This window comes from Diplotaxodon limnothrissa, linkage group LG14 (genome assembly GCF_057381915.1).
Source record: "Diplotaxodon limnothrissa isolate DT_005_m linkage group LG14, D_limnothrissa_male_GT1.1, whole genome shotgun sequence".
Classification (NCBI taxonomy): domain Eukaryota; kingdom Metazoa; phylum Chordata; class Actinopteri; order Cichliformes; family Cichlidae; genus Diplotaxodon; species Diplotaxodon limnothrissa.
The window spans coordinates 23,657,656-23,685,425 of record NC_140609.1 but is presented as its reverse complement, the minus strand read 5'-3'; the positions used below and the strand labels follow the sequence as shown (position 1 = coordinate 23,685,425).

At 39.2% G+C, this 27,770-nt stretch overlaps 2 protein-coding genes across 3 annotated transcripts in view; both read right to left on the bottom strand.

The window, feature by feature from the left end:
* The window catches only part of sik2b (salt-inducible kinase 2b), a 50,832-nt gene extending 39,667 nt beyond the window's left edge, over window positions 1-11,165 (bottom strand). For both annotated transcript variants that reach the window (XM_085370641.1, XM_085370642.1), the window contains exons 1-3: window positions 10,662-11,165; window positions 7,020-7,136; window positions 1,517-1,580 (exon numbers count right to left, since the gene is read on the bottom strand). In XM_085370641.1, coding sequence (XP_085226767.1) covers window positions 1,517-1,580; window positions 7,020-7,136; window positions 10,662-10,799 — 319 coding nt within the window. In that variant the 5' untranslated portion in view covers window positions 10,800-11,165. The remainder of the gene's footprint in view (window positions 1-1,516; window positions 1,581-7,019; window positions 7,137-10,661) is intronic.
* A 2,404-nt stretch (window positions 11,166-13,569) lies between these two features.
* laynb (layilin b) lies at window positions 13,570-19,348 on the bottom strand. The gene is made up of 7 exons (XM_085370822.1): window positions 19,154-19,348; window positions 16,532-16,838; window positions 15,835-15,986; window positions 15,443-15,487; window positions 14,448-14,525; window positions 14,234-14,351; window positions 13,570-14,141 (listed from the first exon to the last, which is right to left on the bottom strand). The coding sequence occupies exons 1-7, from the start codon at window positions 19,224-19,226 to the stop codon at window positions 13,814-13,816; spliced, it is 1,101 nt and encodes a 366-aa protein (XP_085226948.1). The 5' UTR covers window positions 19,227-19,348; the 3' UTR covers window positions 13,570-13,813.
* Window positions 19,349-27,770: the final 8,422 nt, after the last annotated feature.

Here is a 27,770-nt window from a genome sequence, read left to right as displayed (position 1 = left end):
GACAATGGAACAAAAGGCAGCCAACATCGAAGAAGAGCTTTGAATATCTTTCAAGAAGCCTGGAAAACTATTTATGAAGACTACTTGAAGAAATGACAAAACAGCTTGTCATGAAAGAAAGATTCTTCCTCAGCCTATTAATATAAGACCACGATCAGGTCAGTGTGGGCAGATATCAGAGACCATGACAGCAGGAAACAAACTTTTTGATTGGCACATTCCTAATCTATCTAGCCTTCACATTTGAGCCTTCTGGTTTTCTTTCAGACTTAGAAATCCGAATTGTTCACCATTCATCTGACGAGTAAATGAAGAAATCTCTGTACGTTTGGTTTTTGGTCTTTTGGCCAACAGCTATTTCAGGATTAGCAATTCCAAAGAATTTCAAGCTAGGTGGAAGAAGCACAATGATGAGTCATTCTGAAATAACTTTGATGAGTTCTTCTGTTATTTGGTCTAAAATTAACTTTATTTTACTCACTATGCAGTTTTAAACAAAGCTGCAAACCACAATCATCCAGTCAGGCACAGCCACATTTTAAGTGAAAGCTAAATTTATGACTGTTGCTCGTCTGAAAGATCAAGAACAGCGTATTAAGTCTGGTTACAGCTTTAGCTTCCAAAATTGTGCACCGATCTGTTTTGTAAGAGGAAACTTTAACGCAGTTGCAGCAGTTAGGCAAATAAATCTGCTGATCAACAGAAAACAAAAAGGATTTCAATGTGAACCGTTGCAACTTTTTTTTTTTTTCTCTCAGTGATAGTAAAATAATTCTCTTTGGATTTTGGAAACTTGGTTGCACAAAACTAGCTGCAAGGACTCACTCTGATTTACAGATTCTGAAAGGAAGATTCGCCTATAAAACCTCCTTGGTTTCTGGTATATTACTATTTGTATGGTGCAAAAAACAAAATAAAGGAAAAAAGAAAATAAATTGAAACCATTCTTGTACCTGTACAAGTATATGACAAATGCTCTTAAACATCCCACGGGAGTTGAACAAAGGGAGCATTGAAAATTAATCTAAGTATCATCTTAATGAAAGAGGAGGAATGACATGTTGCTTGCCAGGACAAAGAAAGGAATCTTATCTCCTTAACATGCATTATCTCAACATTTGTGCAGTAAACCAGTCCAGTGTGGGCGATTCTGCAGTACAGATAGTAATAAATCGAACTTATTCCCCTTTGAGGCTGCCCTCTGGCAGCTTTTACAGGCCTGGGGTGACGTCATTTTATACAGCAGGAAAGAAATGTCAGCACATTTACTGCAACAATTACCAGCAGCACATGACAAGGGTCACAGGATACTCGTGTCAGATTTGCATCAATCATATGACCTTTGAGATTGAGGCTGGGATAACCGTAATAGCAACTCAAGCTCAACAAGACTTTGATACTTCCTTGTTTGTCAAAAACCTTACTGACGCAATAGAGTACATTTTTTTTCAGTTGATATGGGAAGAACGCAAATAGCAATGGGCAGACTGATCGTATACTTGAAAAGATCACTCACCAAAGATCTCCCCACTCTTGGCATACTCCGTGACTAAATAAAGCATGTTCTTCGTCTCCATCACCTGAGAGAGGGAGAGGATGAAGGAACAGGGCCGAGGGGGTGGGGGAAAAGAGACACACAAAAAGAATTAGATTAAGTAAAAATAAATTTAAAAAAAAATAAAAAGAAAGAAGAAGAAGAAAAAGTAGTAGTAGTTAAAAAAAAAAAAAAAAAAAAAAACCCCAAAAGATAAAAATAGCCAGAAATATCACACAATTGACTACAGGGCTCAATGTGTGTTTAAACTGCAGTGTCTGGCGTTCGTAAAATCGTGAGAAAAACTAAATGCATGAATGGCACGGGTCTAAATATGGCAACCATGTAAAAGAATGGAGGTGGACGGTTGGTGTTGTTGAGTATATCTGAATGGTACTTAAAGCCTTTCCATCCTCACCCGGTGCCGTGTTGTGTAGGAGGAGGAGAACCGATTTAGAAGCAGAAACACTCAGGAGATGAATAGAATGAAATGCGGAGGGGAGAGTCAGATGCAGAGAAGAGGATGAATCAGACACAGCGAGCCAGACATTCACACTAGAAATCCCACGCTCATTGTTTATGATCAATTTTCCATCTGTTACACTGACCGATTCATGGATTTAGGAAATTAAAGCCTTTTTCTTCCTCTTTTTTTGGTTGGTCTTCGTTTTGTAACAAACACATTCTCTGTCCTCTGTTTACAACCGATTGATGAATTAAATCTGGGTATTGGTACTCTGTTGAGAGCCAATACAGCATCTAATGGAAAATAAACCTTTTCACAACAGACATTTTGACCTGGCGCAGCAGGAAAAGCACAGGTGTAACTAATAGTATTAACGATGGCTCTGTTTCATGTCGGCGTGCCAGTAAACCAGCATGGAGAGTAGTGGGGCCCTGGCACTGGCCCCACCTGAGTAGATGTAGTCATTATTAATGATATTAAATCACCCGTGTTTGACAAGATAAAATGCCCACTGTGGGAGAGAGCAGTTTTTATTCCGTGGCTGATCTCACAGCTTCTCCTGTGCATGAATAACACAAACATGGGATTGCTACCTTCCTATATTGTTGGTCATTTTCTAAAGTTCATACATCCGGGAAGGCAGCAGAGCTAAGGGCAGACAGATGCAGCAGATGTTTTGGGCAACATCTGCAAGAAGTGCCAACATTGCCATGTGATAAAAATCTACAGTTTATTCTTCTACTTTAATTTTAGAGGTAATGCACATTAGTGAACAAGAGTGATGCTCTTGTGCAACTGCAGGGAATGATTTTTGACACCTGTGACAAAAACAAACAAACAAACAAAACTATCACAAGCACAACAATCACAGTCTAAGTGGTGGAAATAATAAAAAGCAAGGCAATTTTCATCATCGGGACTTTCTGATCAAAGTAAGTAAACAAGACAATGAATAATTCATGACAAACAAAATTACAGGGGTTTGATATAGCCAGTCCTGCTTGAAAAGTTTGATGACATGCAGTAAATTCTGAAAAATGTCATAGTTTGAATTTTAAAAACCAATAAATGGAAATGCACTGTGTGTTAGTGCTTGTGGGCTGCTTTGGCTGTCCTTTGAGATAACTTCACGCTTGAAGATCTATTAAACATTATTTTAGATACCGTCTACTTTAAGTATCAGACTGTGATAAAGAGCACCTCTAATTTCCTCTGTTAACTAAGGGACTTATTGACCTGACAATGACATGAATCTGCTGATTTTCAACATCCTAGACTCGGGACTCTGTGATCGGCTGGTCAGCTTCACTTATGCTTGATGATGAGCTGGACCTTTTCATGCGTGCTTGTGAAGACAAGTTCACCAACATGTGGAAAACCTAACAATCAATCTAATTAGACACTTCAGTCACCTTCAGAAGATTGCTAGCTTAAAGAAGCTAACAAAGCCAGTAAGTAGCTAAACCTCTGTGACAAGACAGGAGGCTTGTTATAAGCAAAGGAATAAAGCAGTTATTAGGAAAATAATAGCACTGAGTGAAAAAAAGTCTGATATCCTGTTATCTGGTGAAGTAATCAACACACTGGAAAATTAAGTTTTTTTTGGTCATATAACTGTGTTGCACATGCTTTTGTTTGGTAAGGTAAAATGTGTCAGGTAAAGGTGGGAGTGCAGAAAGTCATTTTAAACTAATCATCTGTACATCCTTCCAGTGGAAGAGCACTTTATTTCCAGCAGTTTCAGTAAAAACTTATTGTAGTTTTGGGGGAAACTGAAGTTTAAAAAATTATTTTAGTATGAAAATAAAAAGTTTAGTTGACAAAACCAAAAAACTAAATATGTTTGGCTTGCATAAGCTGTCAGTTATAGTTACCTCTAACTGCAGTTAGATAGGAACCCTCCCCAATAAATAAATAACATAATAATTGCAGCTGCTACCACTCTAGTATTAATCACATTACAGTATATTGTTTTAATAAAAGCACTGTGAAATAGTGATTTATAGCTTTAAATGTAATGAACTGAATGGGTTTTCACACCAACCATTGATTGCAGTGTTCGGTGTACTGACATGGGGTCAGGGTCAATCCAATACTATCCTTAATGGATTCAAGCATTTTTCTTTAGTATGACTCATATTCAAATGAAGCACTCACATTGTACTGGCATTACTCTCAATAACAAAACCTCTTTCAATAAATAACATTGACTGGAATAAGAGCGAAAGCAGAGAGCTGAAGCCCTAAAAACAGCCAGAGGATTAAAAGATGGACAAAAAAAAGTTTGGAAGTCAGATCAGGGGCCAATACAAGAAAAGGCTACACGACACATGAAAAACAAGAGTCCGGATCCGCTGTCCTGTATCTTTGTGCGCCTTCATTGGCAGCAGCTTTCCTCTGGGCCACAGAGCCAATCCTAGTTTATGAGATTGGAAAGGAAATCACTAATTGACCGCCGCTGATTGGATGGTTAGGCTGCTGGAAATAATGATACGCACCAAAATAACTCAACAGAAAGCTGGAACAGTGCCAGATGGTTGTGTAATGATAATGAACGCTCATTTACTTTTCCTACACAGTAAATGTAACAGGACCCAAAGGCTTATGTAATACAACTGAATCACCAAAACTGTTGAGTTATCAGTGGTTAGGGTTATTTTGTGAAAAGCAGCGGCCATCATGGTAACTATGTGAAATGAGTTTACCTTCGGCTGTCTAAAACGCCAAGAGAGTCCAACAATCACGGTCGTTCACTTTAGAAAACACTATTTTGTGAGTTGACTGAATTTATCTGAATGCTGTAAAAGTGCCCAGGTGGCACATGGGAAATTATTTAGATGCAGGATTTATTTCCCTGAAATATTTTCAGTATATGCTCATACTGCTAATAATGTGCTCTGGTTTAATAGTACTAATGAATTAAAAACATTAATATTACCACATTTAAAATAAAATCAAATCACATTCACCCCAATTAGCAGCATGTAATCAAAAAGAAGGGAAAAAAAGTGTGTACAAAGTGAAATACACTTGTTCAACAACATACTTTTTGACCTTCCATAGGAGAAATGAGAAATAAAGCTCTTAAATGTCCAATTATCAAACTCTGGATTGTGTCTCGTGCATTCAGATGTAAACCAGTATAACACTGAAGTATAACATACTGGCTCCTCTGTCTGCAGAAGGGGAAGAAAAAAGTTCATGTTCTTCAGCATTCTTGTCTATTTAATGGTTTGTGCTCATGATATCATCCAAAAATCAACTTGGTGAAGAAACCACTGAAACGTACTTCATCTGAAAACAATCTCAGCTCAAGGCAAAGAGACATTTTACTGCAAATTAAAAAACAAAAGAAAACACCAAACTGGCATTGTTTGCTGATGGTGCCCACAAAATTTAAGAATATGTGCAAACGTAAATAAAAACAGTACACAAGGCAAGCTTGAAGCTGGAAGTAAAATCCTTTTTATTCTTCAACACAGCCTGAACTCTTAGGCAAACCTTCTTGTAATTTCTTTAAGTAGTCTTTGGGAATAGTTCTCCAGGCTTCTTGAAGGACATTCATGTGCCGCACAATTCTATGGGGAGGTCAATCTATGAATGATAGCGCTACAAAGTGTGTGTGTGTTTTGTGTTTTTTTAAATCCAGGTATGCTTTTACTGCACTGACAGTGCATGCTGAAAAATAAAGTTGTTGCCAGATGGTGAATTAAGGTCTGACGGAACATTTGTGGTTTCAGTTTGTTTTAGCAAATACAAACTGACGCGGTGACTCGTGCTGGAGTCGAGCAGTCAGTTACAACTCATTTTAAAACACACGTCACATATGATGAATCCAAAAATAATTTGTTAAATTTCTGCCGCTGGTATCTTCATACAGTGTGCAACACATACAGAGATGAAATAAGTGCAGAGAGCCAGTCAGTCATTAACTATGCACTCATATCTTTAACTGCAATGGCAGGTTCTGCTAGGCCACAGTTGTGTGCTTATGCATTAGAAAATGACCTGGACTGCTCCTGCGTTTTCACACTACTATTACTACTACTACTACTACAACAGCAAGTTCTCCTCCACATAAATGTCTCCTTGCAAATTCTTGGGCCCTTCAACAGCTGTTACTTTGGGTCCACACAGTCACTGCATGTTACACATTACAATCTCGCCCCTGCCTTCACAAAGATAAACTTTGACTGGAGACGTGGAAAAGTGCACGTATTCATTCAAAAGACGAAAGTAATATCAACAGGCTCCGGAAAACTTTTCTGGGTGAAAGAAAAATGACTCATAATGTCCTCATCAATGTACATTTTCAACAAATTACTCCACACTCTGAAGCATGTTATCCTTACTCACCCGAAAACATTGTTTCCCCAACCACAAATATTGACCCATGATGTTCTTTTTCTGTCTTTTTTGTGAGACTGTTTGCACAGTTAGGGCTGATTGATGATAAAGACTAAGCCAGAGCACCCATTACAGAAGTTTACATTAGAAAACACTCTAGCAGCGCGTGTTAATTTGGGCCTGTGTGATGACGCTTTTAATAAGTTCCGACAAACTTTTTCGTAAATTGTTAAATTCCTGTTTAAATATATGCAGTACTCTGGGCATTCTTCCAACATCACCTCTACAGTGTCTGTGACAAATCGCAAGAGATTGGGATTGGATGGGTTAAAGAAAAAGTCAGATCTAAGCACTCAAGACAGAAATAAATCTCTGGAAAAACTCTTGATCAAGGCTTGTCAAGTGGGAGACAAACGCTAAGTTTAAAAAAAAAAAATGACACTAGACTACTTATCTTCACAGCATTGCAACACAGGGGAATAACAATTAACAAATATTTCCTTTTGGGAGAGACATAAAATGCACCAGAGACTAGAAAAAAAAAATCGTGCCATGCTGTAGTCCAAATCAAAGTAGAAAGATGAAATCAGCACATCGAAAAAGATTAATCGTTTAGTCCCCATCTGGCACTCAAAAGATGCTGCGCTACACACAATGAAGCCAAAGACTCACCTGGTAGAGCTTAATAATGTGGGGGTGGTCCAGCATTTTCATGATCTGAACTTCTCTGTAGATCTTCTCCAGGTTGACGGCATCCAGCTGGGTCTTGTCGATGATCTTAATGGCCACCTGCAGAATCAAGCATCAACAACACAACTGTAAACAATCAGTTTCTTAATAACACACAACGGAGTCATTGTTAAAGCTCATCAGAGTTTGATGGACAATGACAAGGAGCTCCCCAGATTTACGCAAACACTAGTGCAGACAGGAATTTAATGTTCTCCAAGCAACAAAGGCGGACAGTCTGCTCCTCTTCGGGGTTTCTTTGTGCCTTTTTTTTGTGGAAATAAGAAAACTGTTCGTGAGATAAATACAGCTTGTACCGAAACCTCCGTAAACAGCCTTCAAATAATGAAATATTACATCGGAGATCCCACTGATGCAACCATCTGCTTTACTGGATATACACACGGCCACAATGACACGAACAAGTGTAAATCACACACGCAAAACTTCCAACACGCTTGGCTTTGATTAACATTGGCCGGGAAGTAGCAGAGCAACATTAACATCTCATCTTTAGATTGTCTCATAAACAGCATTTCATCAGAAGTGCTCCAAGCATCTGTGAGCGAAGCTGAACGAGTAAACAAAAGGGGACCCCGGCAATCACACCACCGTTAGACTGAGCTAGAAAACTCACCTGAGGGCAGGATTTTAAAGCACTGAGCTGAAACAACAAGTTTTTAGATTTAAATGTTTTATTCAGAATTCTGAGTCAGAATTTATATTTTCAAAGAATTTATTAGACTTTGATTTATTTTATTTTTTTTAATTTACCCACCCACACACAGAATTATGAGGGCAAAAAAGAAATTCTTAATTCTGAGTGGGGGAAAAAGTCTGAATTTTGACTTTCTGGGAAATTCAAATAAAAATCAAAACAAGAAATACAGGAATATAACTTTTGCTTTTGAATTTATTTATTTATTTATTTTTTTAAAGATTTTTAGTAGCCCTAATCAGCTACCAAAATAGTGGCTATTTATTCAAGTTCCTTTTAAGCAATTATCTCTAAAAAGCATCTAGTTACTGCTTCAGAAACGTGAATATTTAACATTTTTCCAATTCTTCCATGATATAAAACTGAATAAATTTGACTTCTGGAGCTGCTTAGACAAAACAAGAATGTGGCAGCACAAACTATAGGGTACTATCTTAGAAAGGCAAGTCGGGTTACAGAGCCATGTGGTTTGAGGATTTATCTGATTCCAAAATAATACTGTCTGACACTGGATTTTCATCCGGGCACTTATCACAGGCATTTTGTCTGCAGCGTGACGATCATATAAACAGCAGATTCTTTTCACATTACTAAATTTTTCATCAGGAAAGTTGCAGTGATCGACTATCACGGCGCACTGCATATTTTGTTTTTGGGTTCAAGCCCACTGTGTCAGTGAAGTGGTATTATTCAAGTAAGTCAAGGAAATGTAATGCATTCTTGCTTTTAATTTTAACGACAGATCTATAACTTACTGACCTGCCTTTAACATATTAACAGTTTGGACTTACAGATGAGCAGCAATGGGTATTTTGATAGGTTTAACACTCTCCATTATCATCTCCCTAGCTACGTACAGGCAGGCGTTCAATTCAGGATTAAATCTAAATCTTTTAATGGCACTCCAGCTACCTGTGCAGACCCTTCGGGCATGAGATTCAAAATCTTTGGTCTGCTACAGAGGGACAACAGAGCACCTAACATGAAAAGATGTGTGCTACCTGATTACATTGTCAACAAAACTAAACCCACACACAGCACACAAGACTTCTCATGAACTGTGCTGGCACAAGGTCACTGGAGGACAATGAGTTAGAGGTGAATTTAGCTCATACAATGAAAGCAGAAAGACATGATGACGCTATAATCAGATATGGATAGATGTACAACTTGACACACAAGACCAGAAGGGAATGGCTCAACAGTATGTAAAGCCACAAGCTGCAATATGTACTTACTGGGATGAATGGGTCAGTATCACATGCAGGGGCCACGCACAGAAAGAGTATGTTATTTACACAGAGATAAACCTGTCCGGGAATATGCCCACACATTCACATCGTAACACAACATCTGCCGTTTCATGTGTCAGTACACTGGTTTTCTTTACACTATGCTAATATCGCTTGTGCCCGGGCAAATTCTCAAGGCAGATGGCATCACATAAGTTAATAGCCTGCCACTCGGGCCGACCTTGGCTGCTGTAAAATAAAAATAAAATTTTTTAAAACCAACAGTGCCAGGCCCACTGCCAGAGCTAGGCAGCTGCATTTGTCCTTCATACTGACCATCACTGAGTGACCTCTACCAAACCCGGCCTAAAAAACAACCCATGTTTTCATTCATCTTTAATACCACTCCAGCTGAGGGAGAGGTGTAGTCGCTTACTGAAATCACCTGGTGTAACGTTTGCCTGAACTTAAAACCTGCATTCACAGAGCTGTTAATGTTACACGGTGCAGATTACCTGGCTAGACTAATGCTGTGCCACTTTGCGTGCTTTAATAACCAGAGTAACAAGATAAGAGTCTACAGAGCCATTTTGTTGCCTTGTTATTCATTAAACCTACCAAGGGTCTCGCCTGGATGATGTAAATCTGTTTTTTTTTTTCTGTATGGTGTAATCAGTTGGAGGCTCCAGAGATCAAAGTGTGCAGCAACTCTCCAGTCTTATCACTGTCTCACACAATACAGCTTTTTTTTCTTTTTCTTTGCCCCTTATCTTTTTCTCACTGAACACTCTTTACAGCAAATTCCTTGTGTCTCTGTCATTACAGCAGAAAGTCGTGGCACTCCGTGGTACTGGTTGAGAAAGGGCCCTTCTGACAAAGCTGACATAAAACCAGAAGTACACTCACACAAACCCCGAGCCCTGTTCCCTCTGATCTCATTCTGCATTACCTAAGAGTGTGCAATGTTTGTAATATCACTCCAAGCTTAGTTAAGACCCTCGACCCCCCCACCCCCCTAAAAAGCAGTGTCTGCATGCAAAATACTTTGCTTTCCAATTACAGCATATTTGGCATGACATACCCTGCTCATCACAAAGCTCTGAGCAGTGCTGGGATAAGAAACAACTAAAAAAAAAAAATCACATCATTACTTGAATTACATAAGGGGACCACCGACCCATGCTGCATGCCCCAGATACCGCACCAACCACTCTTGAGTAGGTACTGTGGCTACCGTCTGGGTCATTAACCCAACGGATACATGTGCAGAAAATCAAATAAATAAGAATAATAATCAAACGTGCATGTTTGCAGTTTGTGTTTTCCAGCAGCGCTAGTGGTCAGACCTTTTTTTTTTATTTTTTTTTTTACTGGCAGTGATGTCAGCTGAGAGGGGTGAACGTGCAGTCATTCACTGCTCATGTACCTGCAAGCTTTCAGGCACACCAGCTGTTGCTCGAACCGGAGCAGTCCAAGTGGCCGGTAGTTATGTGATCCAAAGATGCTATTTAGTGCACGGTGCTGGAGAGCATTTCGCTATCTAGGGGTGTCAACTTGTGCATAAAAGTTATATAACTCCGCTAAAACAGTAGCACAAGTTAGCTTTCGGGCTAACTAGTTTGCTCACACACTCACCTCCGTCTTGGTTATGCGGTGTCGGGCCAACTTCACCACAGCGAAATTGCCCTTTCCTAAAGTGCGCTCGATGTCGTAGAAGCCCACTCGGACCGGACCCCGGATCAGCGGTTTTTGGACACTGTCAGCCATGACCATGCTGTTCTAAAACGGGACTGTTGAGTGGAAGAGTAGGAGGCAGCCAGACGTGCAGGGACACACGAGGGGCAGACTGGGGCTTACTTGAGCAGCTCGAGATAAAGACGAAAGGAAAACAAACCGCCCGCCACCGCCGCCGCCGCTCGAAGCGTGTCCATTAAAATACACAAAGTTGATTTCTGTGTCGCCCTCGGCCGCCTGAACGCCACTGTGGCGACCCTGTCCGCTAGTGTGGCGATACGAAGCTGGCCATTTGCTGAGCCTGCGGGCTGTCACACCACGTTCGTCAGTACAATAGAGCTATAATATTTCAGCTTGAGGCGCCTCTATCAGCGACAGAGCACACGAGTTGACTTGCAAAGAGGCATCATGTTCTCCGGTTGACGTGTATTGACGTCAAAGCCATAGGGGTATTTGTACAGGGGGCGGGGCCACCGAGCCGCTCCACACTTCAGTGCCAATTGGTTGCCAGGACAACCAGACCCACCTCTTACGTCAACCGGTAAAATTGCTATTCTGAAATCTGTTTGCTCGCCTGCCCTTCTTGATTGCACGCATAGGTAACTTTGAAGTTTTTGCCCTGCAGGTGTTTAATAAGCTTTTGTCAGCTGCGAGTGAAAAATGCAGGGGGAGACAGGGGCTAAAAGCGGTCTGAACCGGCCTGAAAGCCTCCAGAGTGGGGTCTGCAAAAAAAAGTTAAAAAAAAATAAAAAATTTAAGAAGCAATAAAACCATCTATCTATCTATCTATCTATCTATCTATCTATATATATATATAGCTGATTAATCCAGCTATGCAACGTGCATTATTTCTAATCTATAACATTACATAATGGAATATGCAGAGCTCCATATAAAATCAGACATTTTATCAGCCACAAAGAAACTTTTGTCAGCTACATGACAGCACCATCTGTTGGCAAAAGTAGAAAATTGAAACGAGGCTCCATATTTTCCTTTTCCTCAGTGCTTGACTGATTACGCTCCATGCTTTCAAGCAGCTTTAAAGCAGATCCCACCAGTATATCTATATTATTATTAAACAAAGAATGCAGCCAAAATATCTTAACTACACATCAGAAAAAGAAGCAATCTTCATGTCGGAATTACAGCACAGCTCTGCAACTGGCACTGCTTTTCTTCATGTTGTGTAGTGACAGTCAAACGGAGAACAGTGGATTGCTAAGCAGGCAGGCAGAGCAGCGCTCCGAAGGCCTCCGCTGTCACGCATTGACTTCCTGAATGTAAGAGTTCCAGATGTGCTTTTGGCATTTCCTGTCTAACATTCTCCAAGAACACACTCAGCCTCTCCTTACTGGGCTTGCTACATCTTTCCAAGACACCGATCCAACACCCACTCAGTGCACATTTAGAAAAAAACACAGACATTTGTATATGTAACGTAAAGAGTGATCTTTAAAAATGAACATGGAAATGCACATGCACTGATTAACGTGTGATATATTTTAAACTGGCCTCAAGTTTCTGTCAGATCAGTGGGAAAGTTGAACCTCGTGCACAATCAGGTGGAGTCAGGAAACCGCACAACTTTGAGGTTTATTTTGGCCACAGCAGTTCAGCCATCGGTGTTTCCTCATGTTCTCTGCTGGGCTCTGACATCAGAGACCAAACAGGAAGCCTTACACAGGGATGACACCAAAGTTCAAGTTTAGAGAAAAGGTCAAAAAAGTCCCTGGGTTGGAGTCTCCATCACAGCAGCAAGCCAACAAGCAAACCGTCTCTGTCTTCTGACTCATCATATCCTTTGACATTATTGTAAAAAGAGAAGCTGAGTAGTTTAATGTGCGATTGTTTACAAAATGAGTAACTCTGTGGGTGTGCAATATTGCAGGATTAGGCTAATTGCATAATCTGTTATGTCAGATTCAGCAGTGCTGCTGCACCACCAAGATGACCTGAACTATTAATGCTTCTTTGGTTTCATTAATGCCTCCTAAAACTTCTAAAAACTTTAGTGCTGCTGTAATGTTGCATAATTTATTAGAGCCGAAGGTTTAAACTGAACAAAGGAAATAAGTGGGCACAAATATGTGTTTTTCTTTGAGTTGAAAAAAAAAACCCCTCAAAGCCCATTCTGTTAGCTTAGCTTAGAGACCTGTGCACACATGACCTGCATCTTTAGCTGCTTGATGAATTGGTCTTACCATTTATTCAGTTAACTTAAAATATAACACAATTTTTAAGGACAGCATTATCAGCAGTCTATCAGATGGCCTGCCCCTTTAGCCTAAATTACTTTAATACAGGATCAAAATTTGCCTTGGAAATTTGTGCATTCTCCCCAGGCGATAAATAGACTAATGCTTTTGATATTCCACTTTAACTTTTCTGTAATATCTTCACCCACTTTTCATTAACCTTATGAAATATTAGAACCTTTATGGCATGATTTGGTTTTATATTTTTGCAGTTTCCAGCCTTTGCATTTCAGTGCATAGCCTGTCATGTAGTAAGTGCCACTATAAGATTAGTGGATTACAGTAAGGGTCTCAACAGCTGTTGGATGGATTATTATGAAATTGTATACACACATTTGTGCCCTCATCAGAATCACTTTGGCAATCCTTCAACTTCTCATCCTTTTCTTTTTCAATCAGATTTGATCGGCTTCAGCTTTATATAGTGTGTGGAACTAGTCTGCAATTTTGGGCATCCATACTACGATGGTGAATATGGAAAACAATGTGTCTACATCTATCAGCATGCTATCACAGTGATTCACGGAGTTAACAGTGCCATTGGTCTGACTGTAACACATTTTTATTAAAACATCAGAAATATAAAGTCATGTGTACGTGAATACCAAGTCATGGACAAAACATTAAGAACCCCTGTTTTATGGAATACACTGATTTGCAGACAGTACATTCTACATGCAGGACTAGAAAATTGAGTGAAACCTGTACAGATATGGCCAAGCTGTTTAGAAATCCTGCACCGCACAGTGTAACTGTAGTCTGTCTGTGGTTGACGGACATTTGCAGACACCGGTGTTATCCATAGATCTCATTTTCCACCCATCCAGTCTGACTGCGGCAGCGCCGGCTTTGAGCTCTGCAGGGCTCGTAAATGTCATTGGTGACAAAGCCGCTCTCATTGTCCACACACGACACATTCTCATAATCGTTGCACAGGGAGTCATGGGACGGAGAACCGGAGTACTTTGTCATGATTTCTGCTGCTATCCTGCTGTCCAGAGCAGTGTGAGGCAGTTTGGTAATGTCACTGTAGGCATAAGGTCCTTGCACAGGGCAAGATGAAGCTGTTGCTAGCACCCACTGTTTTGATCTGCTGGGATAGCTTTCTGTTTCTGTCTTCCTCCTAAATATGAAAGAGGGCCAAAGTTAAAATCAACAGGACATACTCATATAATCAAATGCATTAAAAAAAATTGTTATAGCTGTCTGTTTTACCTCTTAGCATGCTGTTTGTAGCAAAAGAAACCAACAGCTGCAAACAACAGCAACAGTAGCGCAGGGATAGTCGCATAAAGGATGTAGGAAATGTCGAGGGTGTTGCCAGAGAAAGATACTGTGAACAAAAGAACTTTGCTTGTGACACAGTGGTTTTTCATAGCTTCCCAAAACATACCTCAGAGTATCAAGAATATTTTCTTTCCTTTCTTACCAGAGGATTCAGGTAGTGCTATTTTTATCCTTTCATTACTTTCTGTGGTTGACAGTATGCTTGGAATCAAAGATGGAACTAGAGAAACCAGAAAACAAAATCAACAGGTGCGTGTGAAAGATATTTTAAATGATTCGATTACTCCATGAGATAGATATAGATATATATATATACATATATCACATAATGTATGATTTCACTAAACTCACCCATAGATAGACTATTACAGCTGACGCATATGATGCATAAGTTCTACTGCAGAGGACAGTTGCATTTTAATTTCTAGAAAATTTAGCAGTTAAAAAAATAGAGTTCTCCAAAGAATCTTCGTGTTTTATCTTTATATGGTTGGTGGCTGGATCCTTGGCTGCTCCAGTCTGCATACCAAATATGCTTAGACAAGATGCTGAACCTCAGGTTGCTCTCCAATGCATTTATCGGAGTAATGTGTGTGAAATTTAGCTAGAAAGGATTTATGAGTAGAAAAAAAGTGCTTTTATGAATATGTTTGCATGGGTGAATGACGCATGTAGTATGTAGCCCATTTACCATGTTTCTCGCAGAAAAGGTGTTTAAAAGAGGTCACAAGCATGTATAAATTTTCTTTAGCCTTTTATGTGTTTATGAAGACTGTAGTAATACCCAAAAGAATGAGGCTGCAGATATAAGCAATGAGAAGGGTGGCTGAGCTCTCCCTTAAAGTAATGGTGAAGAGCTTGGTTATTCAAAATGGATTTGGAGTAGAGCTGCTGCTCCTCCACATTGAAAGGAGCCAGTCGAAGTGGTTCAGGCATCTGATTAGGATGCTTCCTGCAGGTGTTGGGTGTCTCAAAGGACAATAAACAAAATGCAATCGAACATACAGAATATTATGTATAATATAAAAATTTTCATGCGATCACATTACATGGAATACATGGTTGTTTTCAGAATGCACAGTACACAGCAGACGTTGTATCACGTTCTAATATTAGCATTTCTAAGCTGACAAGTACCTGCATGTGCTGTGTTTCTGTCCTCAGTAAATACTGGTACTTTTTCTGCAGAACAGGGAAATAAATTAGTGTTATTCAGAGGAAGAAAGCAATACATGGGTGAGACTACTAAAGGTTGCTTTATGGAAAGAAATGAGTCATTTTTTCCCCTCTTTTCATGTAATCAGCTATATTTTAATGTCGGTTGTAAGAAAACATACCATTAAAACTCTTTCTGTTTAGTTTTAGCTGCTGGCAGCAGTGGATACATTGTAGCAGCGATCCCTAGACAATAAAATTCTAGTTTTGTAGATTTAGGAACTAAAAAAACAACCAAGAGTACCAAATTTTAACATTTTCCAGCACTCTTAAGCCAGCTAGATCACTGGTATGTGTGAGGCATACCAGCTCACCTTCTGCGTATTTGCAGACAAAGTTGTTCTTGGAGCTGCAGTTTTCATCATTCCACTGGAACAGGAAACGACCCTCAGGTGTTTCAGAGGGCTGGTGATACAAAACTACGCACATTTCCTTACCGCACGATGGCTCGTCCCAGTGCCAGTTCCTGCAACAAATAAGATGCACAAGTTTAGACTATATATTAATTTTCTTTCATTCTTTTGCTTGACTGCTGACAGAGACAGATGACTATTCTTACTCACCCCTATGGGCAATTTACAATCACCAATTACAAACCTCATTAAACTGCACGTGTTTGGTCTGCGAGAGAAACCTATGGTACCTCAAGAGAATGGACTCAGATATAACGAGAGCGTGCAAGCTTCACTGGTGGATGCTGGATTCAAACACAGGACCCACTTACTGTGTGGCAGCAATGCTAACCACCACACCACCGTGCTGTCCTGAGCTCAAACAGTGTGTCATTTATTTCTATCTTAATCCCAAATTCTTGCAAAGGACATTAGACATTCCTTCACTCCCACACAAACATCACCTAATCCAATATTTTTTCTGAGTCATCATTGAATACAGCCTTTTTCCACTTCCATCTGCAGCACACTGTCTCGGGGGCCACTCTTACTGTTTTCACAGATGCAGCTTAAACATTTACACAGATGAAAAATATATTTTAAAACAAAGAGGAAAAACCTGAACTTAGCCTTGCTTCCATCCAGCCAGTAATACTGCGAGGGGCAACCTGGGCTTGACGTCCCGACGCTGTAACGTTGCGGGTTGCGACGGAGCCCGATCCAGAAGTCGCCATCTCTATTGGTCAGCTTTTGTATGTACCTCTCTATCAGTTGCTGCTCACTTTCCGTCTCGATGCTTAGCAGCTCGCCTCCGTCCAACCTGCAGGCCTGTCTGGCATCCTCAAAGGTCAGCCTTCGCCTGCTGTCGTGGATGTAGGACGCCTTGTAACACGGACGCTGTGTCCCGCTCCGGCATATTCTTTGCCCTGGACGCCAACCGGGAGCATTGAGGATAAAACAAGATGATAAATGCAGGGTTTTTGTTTTCTGAACCCTTCCTGTGGTATCTGTGTGGCAGGAAGATTTTAAGCTGCTTACAGTGTCACAGACAAAAAATAGGAACCAGAATGTTTGGGTTGCATTGCCAAATTCTTTCCACTGCAATGGTACAGATGGTACTGATATTTATACCTTTACTTTCAAGGGCTTAAAAAAGGGGTTTTTTTCTACATCAGTCTCACTCCAGTAAAAATAATTTTACTCTCATTTTTTCACATTTCAAAATTTGCTGTCTCAACCCTCTGTATGTCCAGACTCAGTTTTAATCACTGTTTTTCTGACTTCCACATCCATCAAACTAAGTGTGTCAGGCTGGTACATGATATTTTGTCATGGGAGAGAGCAGGGCAACCATATCAAAGCAGTCATCAGAATAATGTTTTTCTAGGTTTTCTAGATTTTTAATTAGTTTATGCGCACTTTATCCTATTGCATCTGATGAAAAGAATGAAGAAATATGAGACCATGACAGGCTAAAAAACCTCCCTTGTTTCCATTTTCTTATACTAAAATGCACAATTGAATTTGTTGTGTTCTGATTGCCTATACATTCCCAAGAACAATCGAAAACACGTGGCTGTGTTTCGCTGCAGTGCGAGGTTGTTGAAGTTTGCTAAAATTAAACTAATGAATAAACAATTTTAGTAAAACTGAAGTAAAACTAAGAACCAAACTTTAAAAAAGGGTAAAATCTGAATTAAATGACATTGTGTGCTGATAAATCTAACTAAAATAAAAACATACAGAACTTGTCTTCAGCAGAATCTGCAAGTTAAATCAAGATCAGCAAAGTCATTGCTATTTTATAACTATCATTAATTAATAGTAGTTATGCAATGAATGAATTAGTCAGATTTAATCAAGTTTCTTCATGGTGCAAACATCCTTTGAGACTGGGTCATGTGAAACTTCTGACTTTCTCAAAAGTCACATCAAGATTTTGAGTGATACATCATATGCACTAATCAGAACCTTCATTAGGCACTACAGTCATTAAAGGATGGACATGGTCACCAACAGTTAGGTAGACTGTGGCATTTAAACAACACTGAGTTGGTACAAAGGGACCCAGAGTGAGTCAAGAAAATGTCCCCCACACCTTTACACCAGCACCACAAGCCTGACCCACTGATACAAGGCAGAATGGATCCTTTCCTGCTGTTTACACCAAATCCTGACCCTGCAAACCAAATGTCACAGCACAAATCAAGACTCATCAGACCAGGCGATGTTTTTATAATCTTGCAAACCCCATGCAAACTTCAGCTTCCATTGCTTTTCTTAGGCAGCAGTGGCACCTGGTGTGGTCTTTTGCTGCTGCCCATCATCTTCAAGGCTTTGATATACTGTGTGTTCAGCTATGCTCTTCTGCATATCTTGCTTGTAAGGAGTTGGTATTTGAGTTACTGTTGTTTTCCTATCAAATCAAAGCAGTCTGGCTAGTCTCCTTTGATCACTGGCATTATTTAACCAGGAAATCCCTTGAGATTAATATCTCTTTCAAGGGAAACATGACCAAGATCTCAACGTCTGCCCAGACGAGAAGTAAGCCAAACAACGCCAGAGTGACTGAGAGAAGTGCAAAAAGTGTTGCAACTGTCCCAGTCTCTTCAGCTTTTCACAATCAATTGATCCTAGTTAGCTACTTGCTGCACGTCGCTTACGCTAGCCTGGGAGAGACAAGGGATCAAACCATGGGCTAGAAATACCTTCAGACTGGCTCGCAGTGGAGACTGTGAGGGGAAAAACTACAATACTGCATACGGATTTACATTATGTTGGCGTAGTTATGGCTATTGTTGTGATTAGGCCTATAGTTAGCAGCATTATTGTATCCTTTTAGTCCTACTGATGCGCTATAGTACAGTTAAAGGTGTTAAATTATAATTCTTCCTCATATTAAATGAGTTCGCCCACCTAATCGCATGCTGCTGTGCTGTGAGTTTGACTGCTGTCTGTTTATGATTATAGCACACACACACACACACACACACACACACACACACACACACACACACCGAGGACAAGTTTTCCAGCGGTTCTGGTTTAAGCCCGTTAACTTAAACATTAACAACAACAACAACAACAACACAAATACAACTCATGGTCTTGTCATTCAGATATTATCGAAGCTTTCTCAGCGAAAAACAAAACAAAAACAACAAAAATCGTACAACTCGGAAATAAAACTACTATACGTTTTTTTTAAGGGAGTTTTCCCCACTTCGAAGGAAATTCTTACCATTAAGTTTAGAAGTGGAGCCAGGCTGGAACAAAACGGCGATAACAGTGCCAAACAGCTTCATAAAATCCATCTCTACATGTTCACCTAGTGTGCTGGAATCGTAAATAAGGTGTAAACTAGGGAGTTGGGATATGAGCTTGAGCTTCAGACCTCCGTGGTAAACACAGTGATGACACAGAGGGAGCAGCAGAATAGTCTATTCAGCCTAAAAGTGGGTCGTCTTGCTGAAGGCGTGCATATGCCGTCTGCTGAGGCGGAAAAAAAAAAAAAAACCAGGAGGGAGAGACAGAGGCCGATTTTTGAAAAAGAAAAGAAAAGAAAAAGAAAAAAGTACATATGTCGCAAGAAAAAATAGAGTTTGTGTTCTTTTTAGCTGTAATCACTGAGGTATAAGTCCGCGCAGTTCTTAATCAACAATGCAGAGTCCCATTTCATATATACTGATGCCATGATAGGATGAATAGAGTTCTTTGTGCATATCATGCGCGTTGTATTAAAACTGTTAATGAGCATCTTTCATTCTTTCTGGCTGAGTGCCATGTCCAGGGAAAAACAGCTCAGAGGAGGAAAAAACAGGTTTACTTCAAAATGTTGTGTTGCTCGTTAAAAGTAGAATTCAATTTTTCATTGTGTCTTTCTGATAAACAAGTTGATCTGATATTATGCTGCTTTTTGTATTTTATTTATTTAAAAACATACTGATCACAACTAAAAGAAATGCGTCAGTAAGTAATACGTTTAGAGGAAAATGATTTAGACCACACCGTGAAAACAACATTTAAAGAGAGATAAACAGTAAGGACACGAAGTAAGATTATTACAGAGTAAAAGATAAAGTGGAATTGGGTGGAAGAGAGCGAGGGATTGCCCATAAAACAGGAAAACAGGCAGTGGAGGAAGAGGAAAGTATTTTTTTTTTAGACCCGCACTTCCTGTTCATTGCTTTGGTCTGGTTTCCTTAATTTTCAGAGTAGAAATGACTGAGGTTAGACTGTCTGGATCAGTCATGAGTTATAAAATGGAAATAAATCAAATTTCAACGTCAGCTCCACCAGATATTTTTCTTTCTGGCCAAATTATTTCATCACTATTCTAAATGAATGTGAAGTCAGTAGTCATTTCCAGGGTGGGGGTCTTTCTCTGATCAAGAGGAACTGAGTGGACTGAATTATATGCACTGGCCTTTGCAGCCATAAAACCAACTGAAGACTGCATACATAGTCACCCATCTGTTTGCTATCTTCACTTGTCAGTGTGCAATCAGATCACAAGACAAGTGCCCAATCTGCACCTGCATCAGGTGAGTCCTTGCATCAAGAAGCATATCTGGACATGCTTTTTGATGTTTTCTTAAGAATATTTTGATAATGCCCCCCATTTTGTCTTATTTTAATTTCACAAGTATTTGTTAACGTTAACATATGACGCACAATGTACCTGCTTCCCAACACAAAATCCTCTAAATTGCACCTCTAAAGTCCCACGTTTGGTAAATATTTCAGGTAAATCCCATCATAACTTTTTAGATAATTGTACATAAAAAAACTGCACATTTCAACCTAAGTCGTAGTAACATAATGGCATATTTCCACTACAGTTCTCTTATTGGAAACATATACAAACACACATAAAGAAAACAGTTTATCTGTATGGATGGATGGATAGGAAAAATATAGGAAAAATAGAAAGCCCCTCTTCTTAGGACTTCCAGACTAATTTCCAGAGTGTATCCATCAAAGGCTTGTACTTGCTTGCACTGTAATGCTGATGAGTTAAGATTATTTTGGTGGAGATATACAGAAAGAATCAAACACATTTTTAAGACATAAAGACACTCACATAGACTCACAACACAGATGTTGGCTTCAGCCTGTGGTCTTGCATGTCCTCTAATAACAGCTATCAACACATGACCTTGGAAGTGGAGTAAAAATACCATTCTGTGGAGAGCTGAGAGAGGACAGATAATCATAGGTTAGTAAGGCATGTGGTCTGCTACCTGGGATCAAGCAGTCTCGCTGGCTGTCTCTTTGTTGGTGACACAGCTGTGTCGGTCATGTGGGTATCTCTAGAGAGACTGAGCCTCTGGACTGATTTCCTCTCCTTCATTTTGGTCTTTTGCTGCCTGTGCAGTAAATTTGATTATTGGCTGGTGAAGGCAAACGTTTGTCATGTGATGAAGAGCTGTGACTGTGTGTTATAAACCCTGCCACTGTTGAGCCTCTCCTCACATCATCATTGAGTTTATTATCGGGCAACAGGCTCAAATCTTATTTGCTCAGCACAGGAATGCAACGTGGATAACTTCATGTGAGGACTCAAATGCTAGACTGTAAACCAGAATTGTTATTTTGCAAGCAACCCCTTCAGGATTATTGCAGAGACACTGGCAGATTCATCTTTTAAGTTTGGAAACGTGAAAATAATATAAGAGGGACTATTTTAGTAGCAAAGCTGCATAAAATACAACTTACAACTACAACACCTCGAGCTCAGGATCCACCTTAAATCCATCATCATGTTAGGCGATACTAAGCCTATTTCAAAGTGCCAATTATATCCATACAATACAATAAATAGACCTATGGATTTCACTGCTTTGCACAGCTCGTAATAAGCAAGACAAACATAATGAATCCACTAATGTAAACTTCATTAAAAAAAATTGTACCTGAATTTTTCATGTATCGCTTTATTGGATATTTATTCGAACTTTCTGAGTGACTCTGCTGGAGTGGAAGTTGTGTCACTTGGTTTGAACTCTTCAGCTCTGGCAAATCACGAGTTGTAACCCAGACCCAACAACAACAAAGCATTTGAACTCTGTCTAATTTTGCCCAGCAGATGACACCAAACCACACAGAAGTAAGGTTAAGCAGCCACTCCCATTCATGGTTTAAACTGTTTAAGTGTCCAGAAAGTAATGACTCACATCAACTCAGGTATTCAGCTTTTTTTCTTTACTTTGGATACCAAACTTAAAATAGAAAATATTATCCTTACTTACCAACTACACTCATTTTTTTTCTTCCAACTATTTACTTTTAAGCCTGTAAACTAACACAGTCATGTTTTAATCTTTACTTATGGAAATATTTCAAAAGTAAGACCCATTTTAATATTTAACCTCCTAAGACCCAAACTCTTTCATGGCATGCATTTTTAATTTCTCTTTGATATTTGGGATGATTGGGACCTGATGAAGGTAAAAACAAAGAATTGCCAGATTTTTTTTTTTTTACCTGATTTTTGTTTGTAAGAAAAATGAGAGCCACATATGAGGATTCATTTAAAATTTCGATAGAACAGTGGCAGTATAATGTCCTTGTAAGGGGATATTAGGCCCTTGTAGAGCAAGATTTAGTATTTTGGTCTAAATAACCCCAAATGTGATGTCCACATATGTGGACGCAGGGTCCTAGAAGGTTAAAGACACAGACTATTTTACATGCTTTTGTCTCTTAACATCTAGATTACTACAATGACTGTTTTACTTCCTAACCTACTGAATGACTGCAGACTATACAGAACTCAGGTGCCATGATTTGAACTTGAGCAAAGTGATGGGATCACATCAGTATGCATTGGAATCGATTTTAAGATTGTACTGATTATTTTTGCAGCACCACTTCCTACCTTGACTGAAAACTAAGTCTTTAATTTGAATGGTCTTTTTTATCGCATACATTTCTTACTTGCGTTTCATTTACCTGATCTCGTAGAGCAGTTTGTGATCTGAAAAAGGTCCATATTTATTATTATTTATGAAAAAAGATTTATTTATGTAAATAATTATATTTTCTTGTACGTTACAAAAAAGTAACACATTACAGAAAAGTTAAAGAAAACTTTTACATTTATTTGGTAGAACTGGATTTAATGCGGTATTAACATGTGGTTAAACTTGAGAGTTGTGGGTTTCTAGTAACAAACCATCAGCCATTCCTGAAATCACTTATTTGTTGCAGAGGATTTTTTTTTATGTAGAACAAATGCTTTTACTTTTGTTTACTTTAAGTACAGTTCAGCAATAATATTAATTATATATATATATATTAGGGGTGCAACGATATTCGTATCGATATTGAACCGTTCGATACAGTGCTTTCGGTTCGGTACGCATATGTATCGAACAATACAACATTTGTAATTTATTTTATCAATTTTCCTTCTGACGATGCTGTCTGTGTGGAGCGCTCAGTGAATCTGTGTTCGACTACTCCGCCTAGGCTGCACTGTCGAGCGCAGATCCACTGAGCGCTCAACACAGACAGCATAGTCAGAAGGAAGAGCACAGGGCAAGCTAGCGAGACAGAAGTTAAGCTCTCCTTGCAACAGGCAAATTGACCCTCATTCAGATCTGGCGTTTGGAATTATTTTGGTTTTCATGTGACGTATGACCCTGAAGGTAAGCGAGTCATGGACTAAAGTAAAACAGTATGTTGGATGTGCCATGCAATGCTCAATTACATTGGTGTGAACTAGTGTGTTAGCGCAGTTAGCTCGTTAACGTGTTGGCCGTCTAGCCCCATGCACGGAGCTATCGGCGGTAGCTCGTTAACGGAGATTTGCCGTGTTGTGGCGTTAAGGTCATTTCAACGAGATTAACCTGAAAGCACTAGTGGGAACACAACGAATATGACTGCACATTTACACCGACATCATCCTAGTGCAAAGACAAAAACAACAAGCATGCTACTAACTTTAGCCGAGTCATTTAGACAGCTGTTAGCACATGATTCTCCTTATGCTGCTGAGAATATAGCCCAGAAGAAGCGGATAGTATAGCTTTTATTTTGGAAAGAGCCATTTCTCTGTAATAAACTCTCTTTTCCAAAGATGAGTGATTCCTCAATCAGATACAGGGCTCGCAATATCGCTAGCCCGACGTCCCGGAGCTAGCGATTTTTTCAGTCGGGGTACCAAAATCTATCTCTGCCCTGCCCGTTGGGCTATTGTAGGAAAATATATGTCAATGCTTTTGCATTCTTTCAGAAATGTAGCTGGGTAATTATGTCATTGGCATCGGTGAGCCACTGTCAATATGTGACATATTGAAGTCGCGTTTGAATTTGCGCTTGTTTTTTTGCTTTCACTTTGCAATCGTGCGAACTGTGTATAGAGAGCGACAGCACTGATCTGTGAGTGATGATAATTTGCGCACCAATTCCTCTGACATTGTCTTATTAATCGTTAGCTTACTATGCAAACATGACAAGTGAAATCTCCCGCAGCAAGCTTAAACATGTGAGAGGTTGATCGCGCAGAGAATCGCTGAGCTTATGTGAGTGCGCGTGTAAAAGCATTTCAGTTCTGCTGAGCCAAATAAGACAGGTCAGGGTGAAGAAGTGACAGCCAAAGAAAAGCTTAACACAAAACGGAGAAGTTATGACAAATCAGACTATAAGGCAAAAAGAAAGTGCAGCTTTATGGTTTCATGGACAAAAGAATTTCTGTGGCTGCGATATGACGAGCTATATAACCAGGGCTGCACATAAGTGGTCCGCAGGTGCGCATTCGCTGTCAAAATAAAAAACGCGCACAAGGGTTAGGGTTAAATTTAAAAACTGTACTTTTGAGTTAAAATATATATTTATAATTTTAATAAATGACAAATTAAAAATGCATGAACATTTTTTTTGTATCGAAAAAATATCGAACCGTGAATTTTGTGTATCGTTGCACCCCTAATATAAATATATATATATATATATATATATATATATATATATATATATATATATATATATATATATATATATTTCTAGTGGGATCACTGCTTTGGTAGTTTTACTCATCCTTCTTCTTCTGCCACTTGATGTGAGTAACCAACACAATATCTGTTACCATCAAAAGCAACTGAAACCCATTCAGGATTTGTTTTACAGTGTAAGATGATTACAGCATTATGTCATAGGAGCAATTATCTGTGTATTTATTACAAGTTGTCAAAATAAATAAAAAATGAACCCTCTCCAACGAAGCATTACAAATGTTATTAAACATACAAGTTTCTCAGTTTCTTGTCCAAGTGATATTCTATATTCCCACCCAGAGGGGTTATCTGTAACAGTGGGGATTTTCTCTGCAGTACATGTCTGCAGAGTACAGTACCAATTTCTCACAAGCTTCCCAGCGTATCTTCTTTCCTCCAAATCCTAATCCTTGCCTTCTCTTGTGCCCTGGTTTTATACTTTTCTAGTGTGATTATATGTCAGTAACCATTATAGTTCTTGTTGAAAGGAGCCAGTAAAGCTGCACACAAATCCTTGTTGGAGCTCACTGTCATGATAATCCTGTGTGGTCTGTGAAACATACCCTGCTAAAGATGGTGACACTACAGTTGATTTCAGCCCCTGTTCTGGGAGCAATGTATTGATGCATCAGGCAAGTTAATTTCACAGTAAAATTCACATATTTTTACAGTAGTAGTGCTTCTGTTAAGCTTATTAAATGAAATAGGTTTGATACCTAATCTTAGTCTTTATAAAGATAAACATTAAGTATTAAGATAAACTATTAAATATTAAGATTAAGCCACACATGTCCAGTGTTTGAGACATTGGTGGCTAAAGCTGACCCATTAACCTCTGGACATGTGACCATCATGTTCTCTGTTTTCTGTATATTATTATAGGGGCTTTACCTTGCAATATAAAATGTGCTGAGGCAACTGTTGTTGTAATTTGGTGCTATATAAATAAAACGGATTTGAACTGAATCATTCTACTTGCATAATTCACTGATTTCATTTCATTTATTTATTTATTTATTTATTTATTTCACACTTGGTACAACAATTCAAACAAACCAACCACACTTTCTATCAAAAAGCACTACAACCATGTGTGCAGTCAAGGTCATTGCAGGAAAAAAATATAACAATACAAGGACTAAGGAGTGGAAGAATGGCCTGTGAATTTTTTCTAAACAAGTTTCCTCTGAGGTAAAAATCAGGACAGAGTGACACTGGATAGAGTGACAAATGTTTTCTTTCACCTTGGGCTCTTTAGCAGAACACTAAGCTAATTTTCTTCTATATTACTAGTGAACAATGGGTGTTCTCAGTAGAGTTGTAACAGTTATGGCCTATAGGTATCTAGTCTATAGGCAATGCAGTTCTATCAAGATTGAAATAAGTCTGACATGCAAGGGGAACTAACAGCAAGTTTTTAATAGGCTGTTGTGGCAAGATCACCTCTCAAGCATTCATTGTGCATAATTCTCAAGAGATAAAGCCACTCTTGAAGCATGTATGTTTAGTCTTTTTGTTTTTTTGCTTTTGCTTTTGAAATCTGATTCTTGAATTATTTGCAAGTCGATGGAGGATCTCAGTTATTAAATTTATGCATTGGCCTGGGTTCTGCTTTGTAAAATGCATTTGCTCTGCATGTGTTTCAGGCATTTTTTTATTAGAAACATTAGCTGCAATATGATAATGAAAAACCTGCAGGTCTTCAGTAATGTTGCCTGATTTTTGTAAGAAGTTATAGTGAAAAATTAAGTAAGGGAGAAAAGTGTCCGTGGCTCACTTTGTCTGAAGTCAGTTGAAAAGTTCAACAACCAAATATGCACACTGCATCAAGGTTTAAACCTCACTTGCCTCATTGCAGGAAGGTGCGACAGCCGACAGCTATATTTAACTTCTGTTCTTTGATAATGATTTCTGATGGAAGAAACCCGAAACAACAGTTGCAGCTAACCTGCGGGAGCTGTGTCACACAAGTCCCAGTACACAAAGATAGGGGAAAGTGTGTGTGTGTGTGTGTGTGTGTGTGTGTGTGTGTGGGGGTCTAAAATTAGACAAAGGGAGGGCTACTGAGTCACGCAACTGTGGTATGTATCCTGAATACTATATAAGCCATATATCTCAAATACTGTGACAAGCACCTGCTCAGGTATCACCAAGGTAAGACCCTCTTCTGGTTGTTGCATAGGTCTCTTCCTAAAATAAAGAATTATATGCAGTACTGTGAAAAAGGATTCAGTCAATTGTCATTTTTTAAAAATACAGTAATGTGGAAATGGGAAATTGGTGCAATGATACATCTATTGTTAAGTAGTCTTAAAGAATAGTTCTTCAGGCTTCTTGAAGCTCAAAGCTTTTCTTTGGATGGTGGTTGCCTTTTGGTCAGCTCCATGTCAAGATGCCACTGATTTTCAGTCCAGTTCTTGTGTAAATTGGCAAACATCCTTTTCGCCCCATTTCCTTCCTTGAGAATGGTTTCTTGACAGCCAGAATTCGACTGAGACCATTTCTGACGAGGCTTCAGTGAACAGTAGATGAATTCGCTAAAGGGCCAGATGCATCTCTCAGGTCCCATGTCAGGTCATTGCTGTATTTATCTAATTTCTTAAGGACATTATTTTCAGATTTTGTTCATGTGCTGTAGATAGTTTTTTAGGCCTACCACTTCTTCTTTTGTCCTCCTCTGGTTTTTTAAGGACTGCATACTGTGATATACCAGGCATGATACAATTTAAAATTGGCTCTCTGATAGGTTATCTACTATTATCATAGGTCAGTGAAATTAAAAGAAAAACCCCCCAGAAAACTGTTCAAGACCACTTAAAAAGAAATTACAAAAGCGTCTGGCTTCTCTAAAGAAATGAA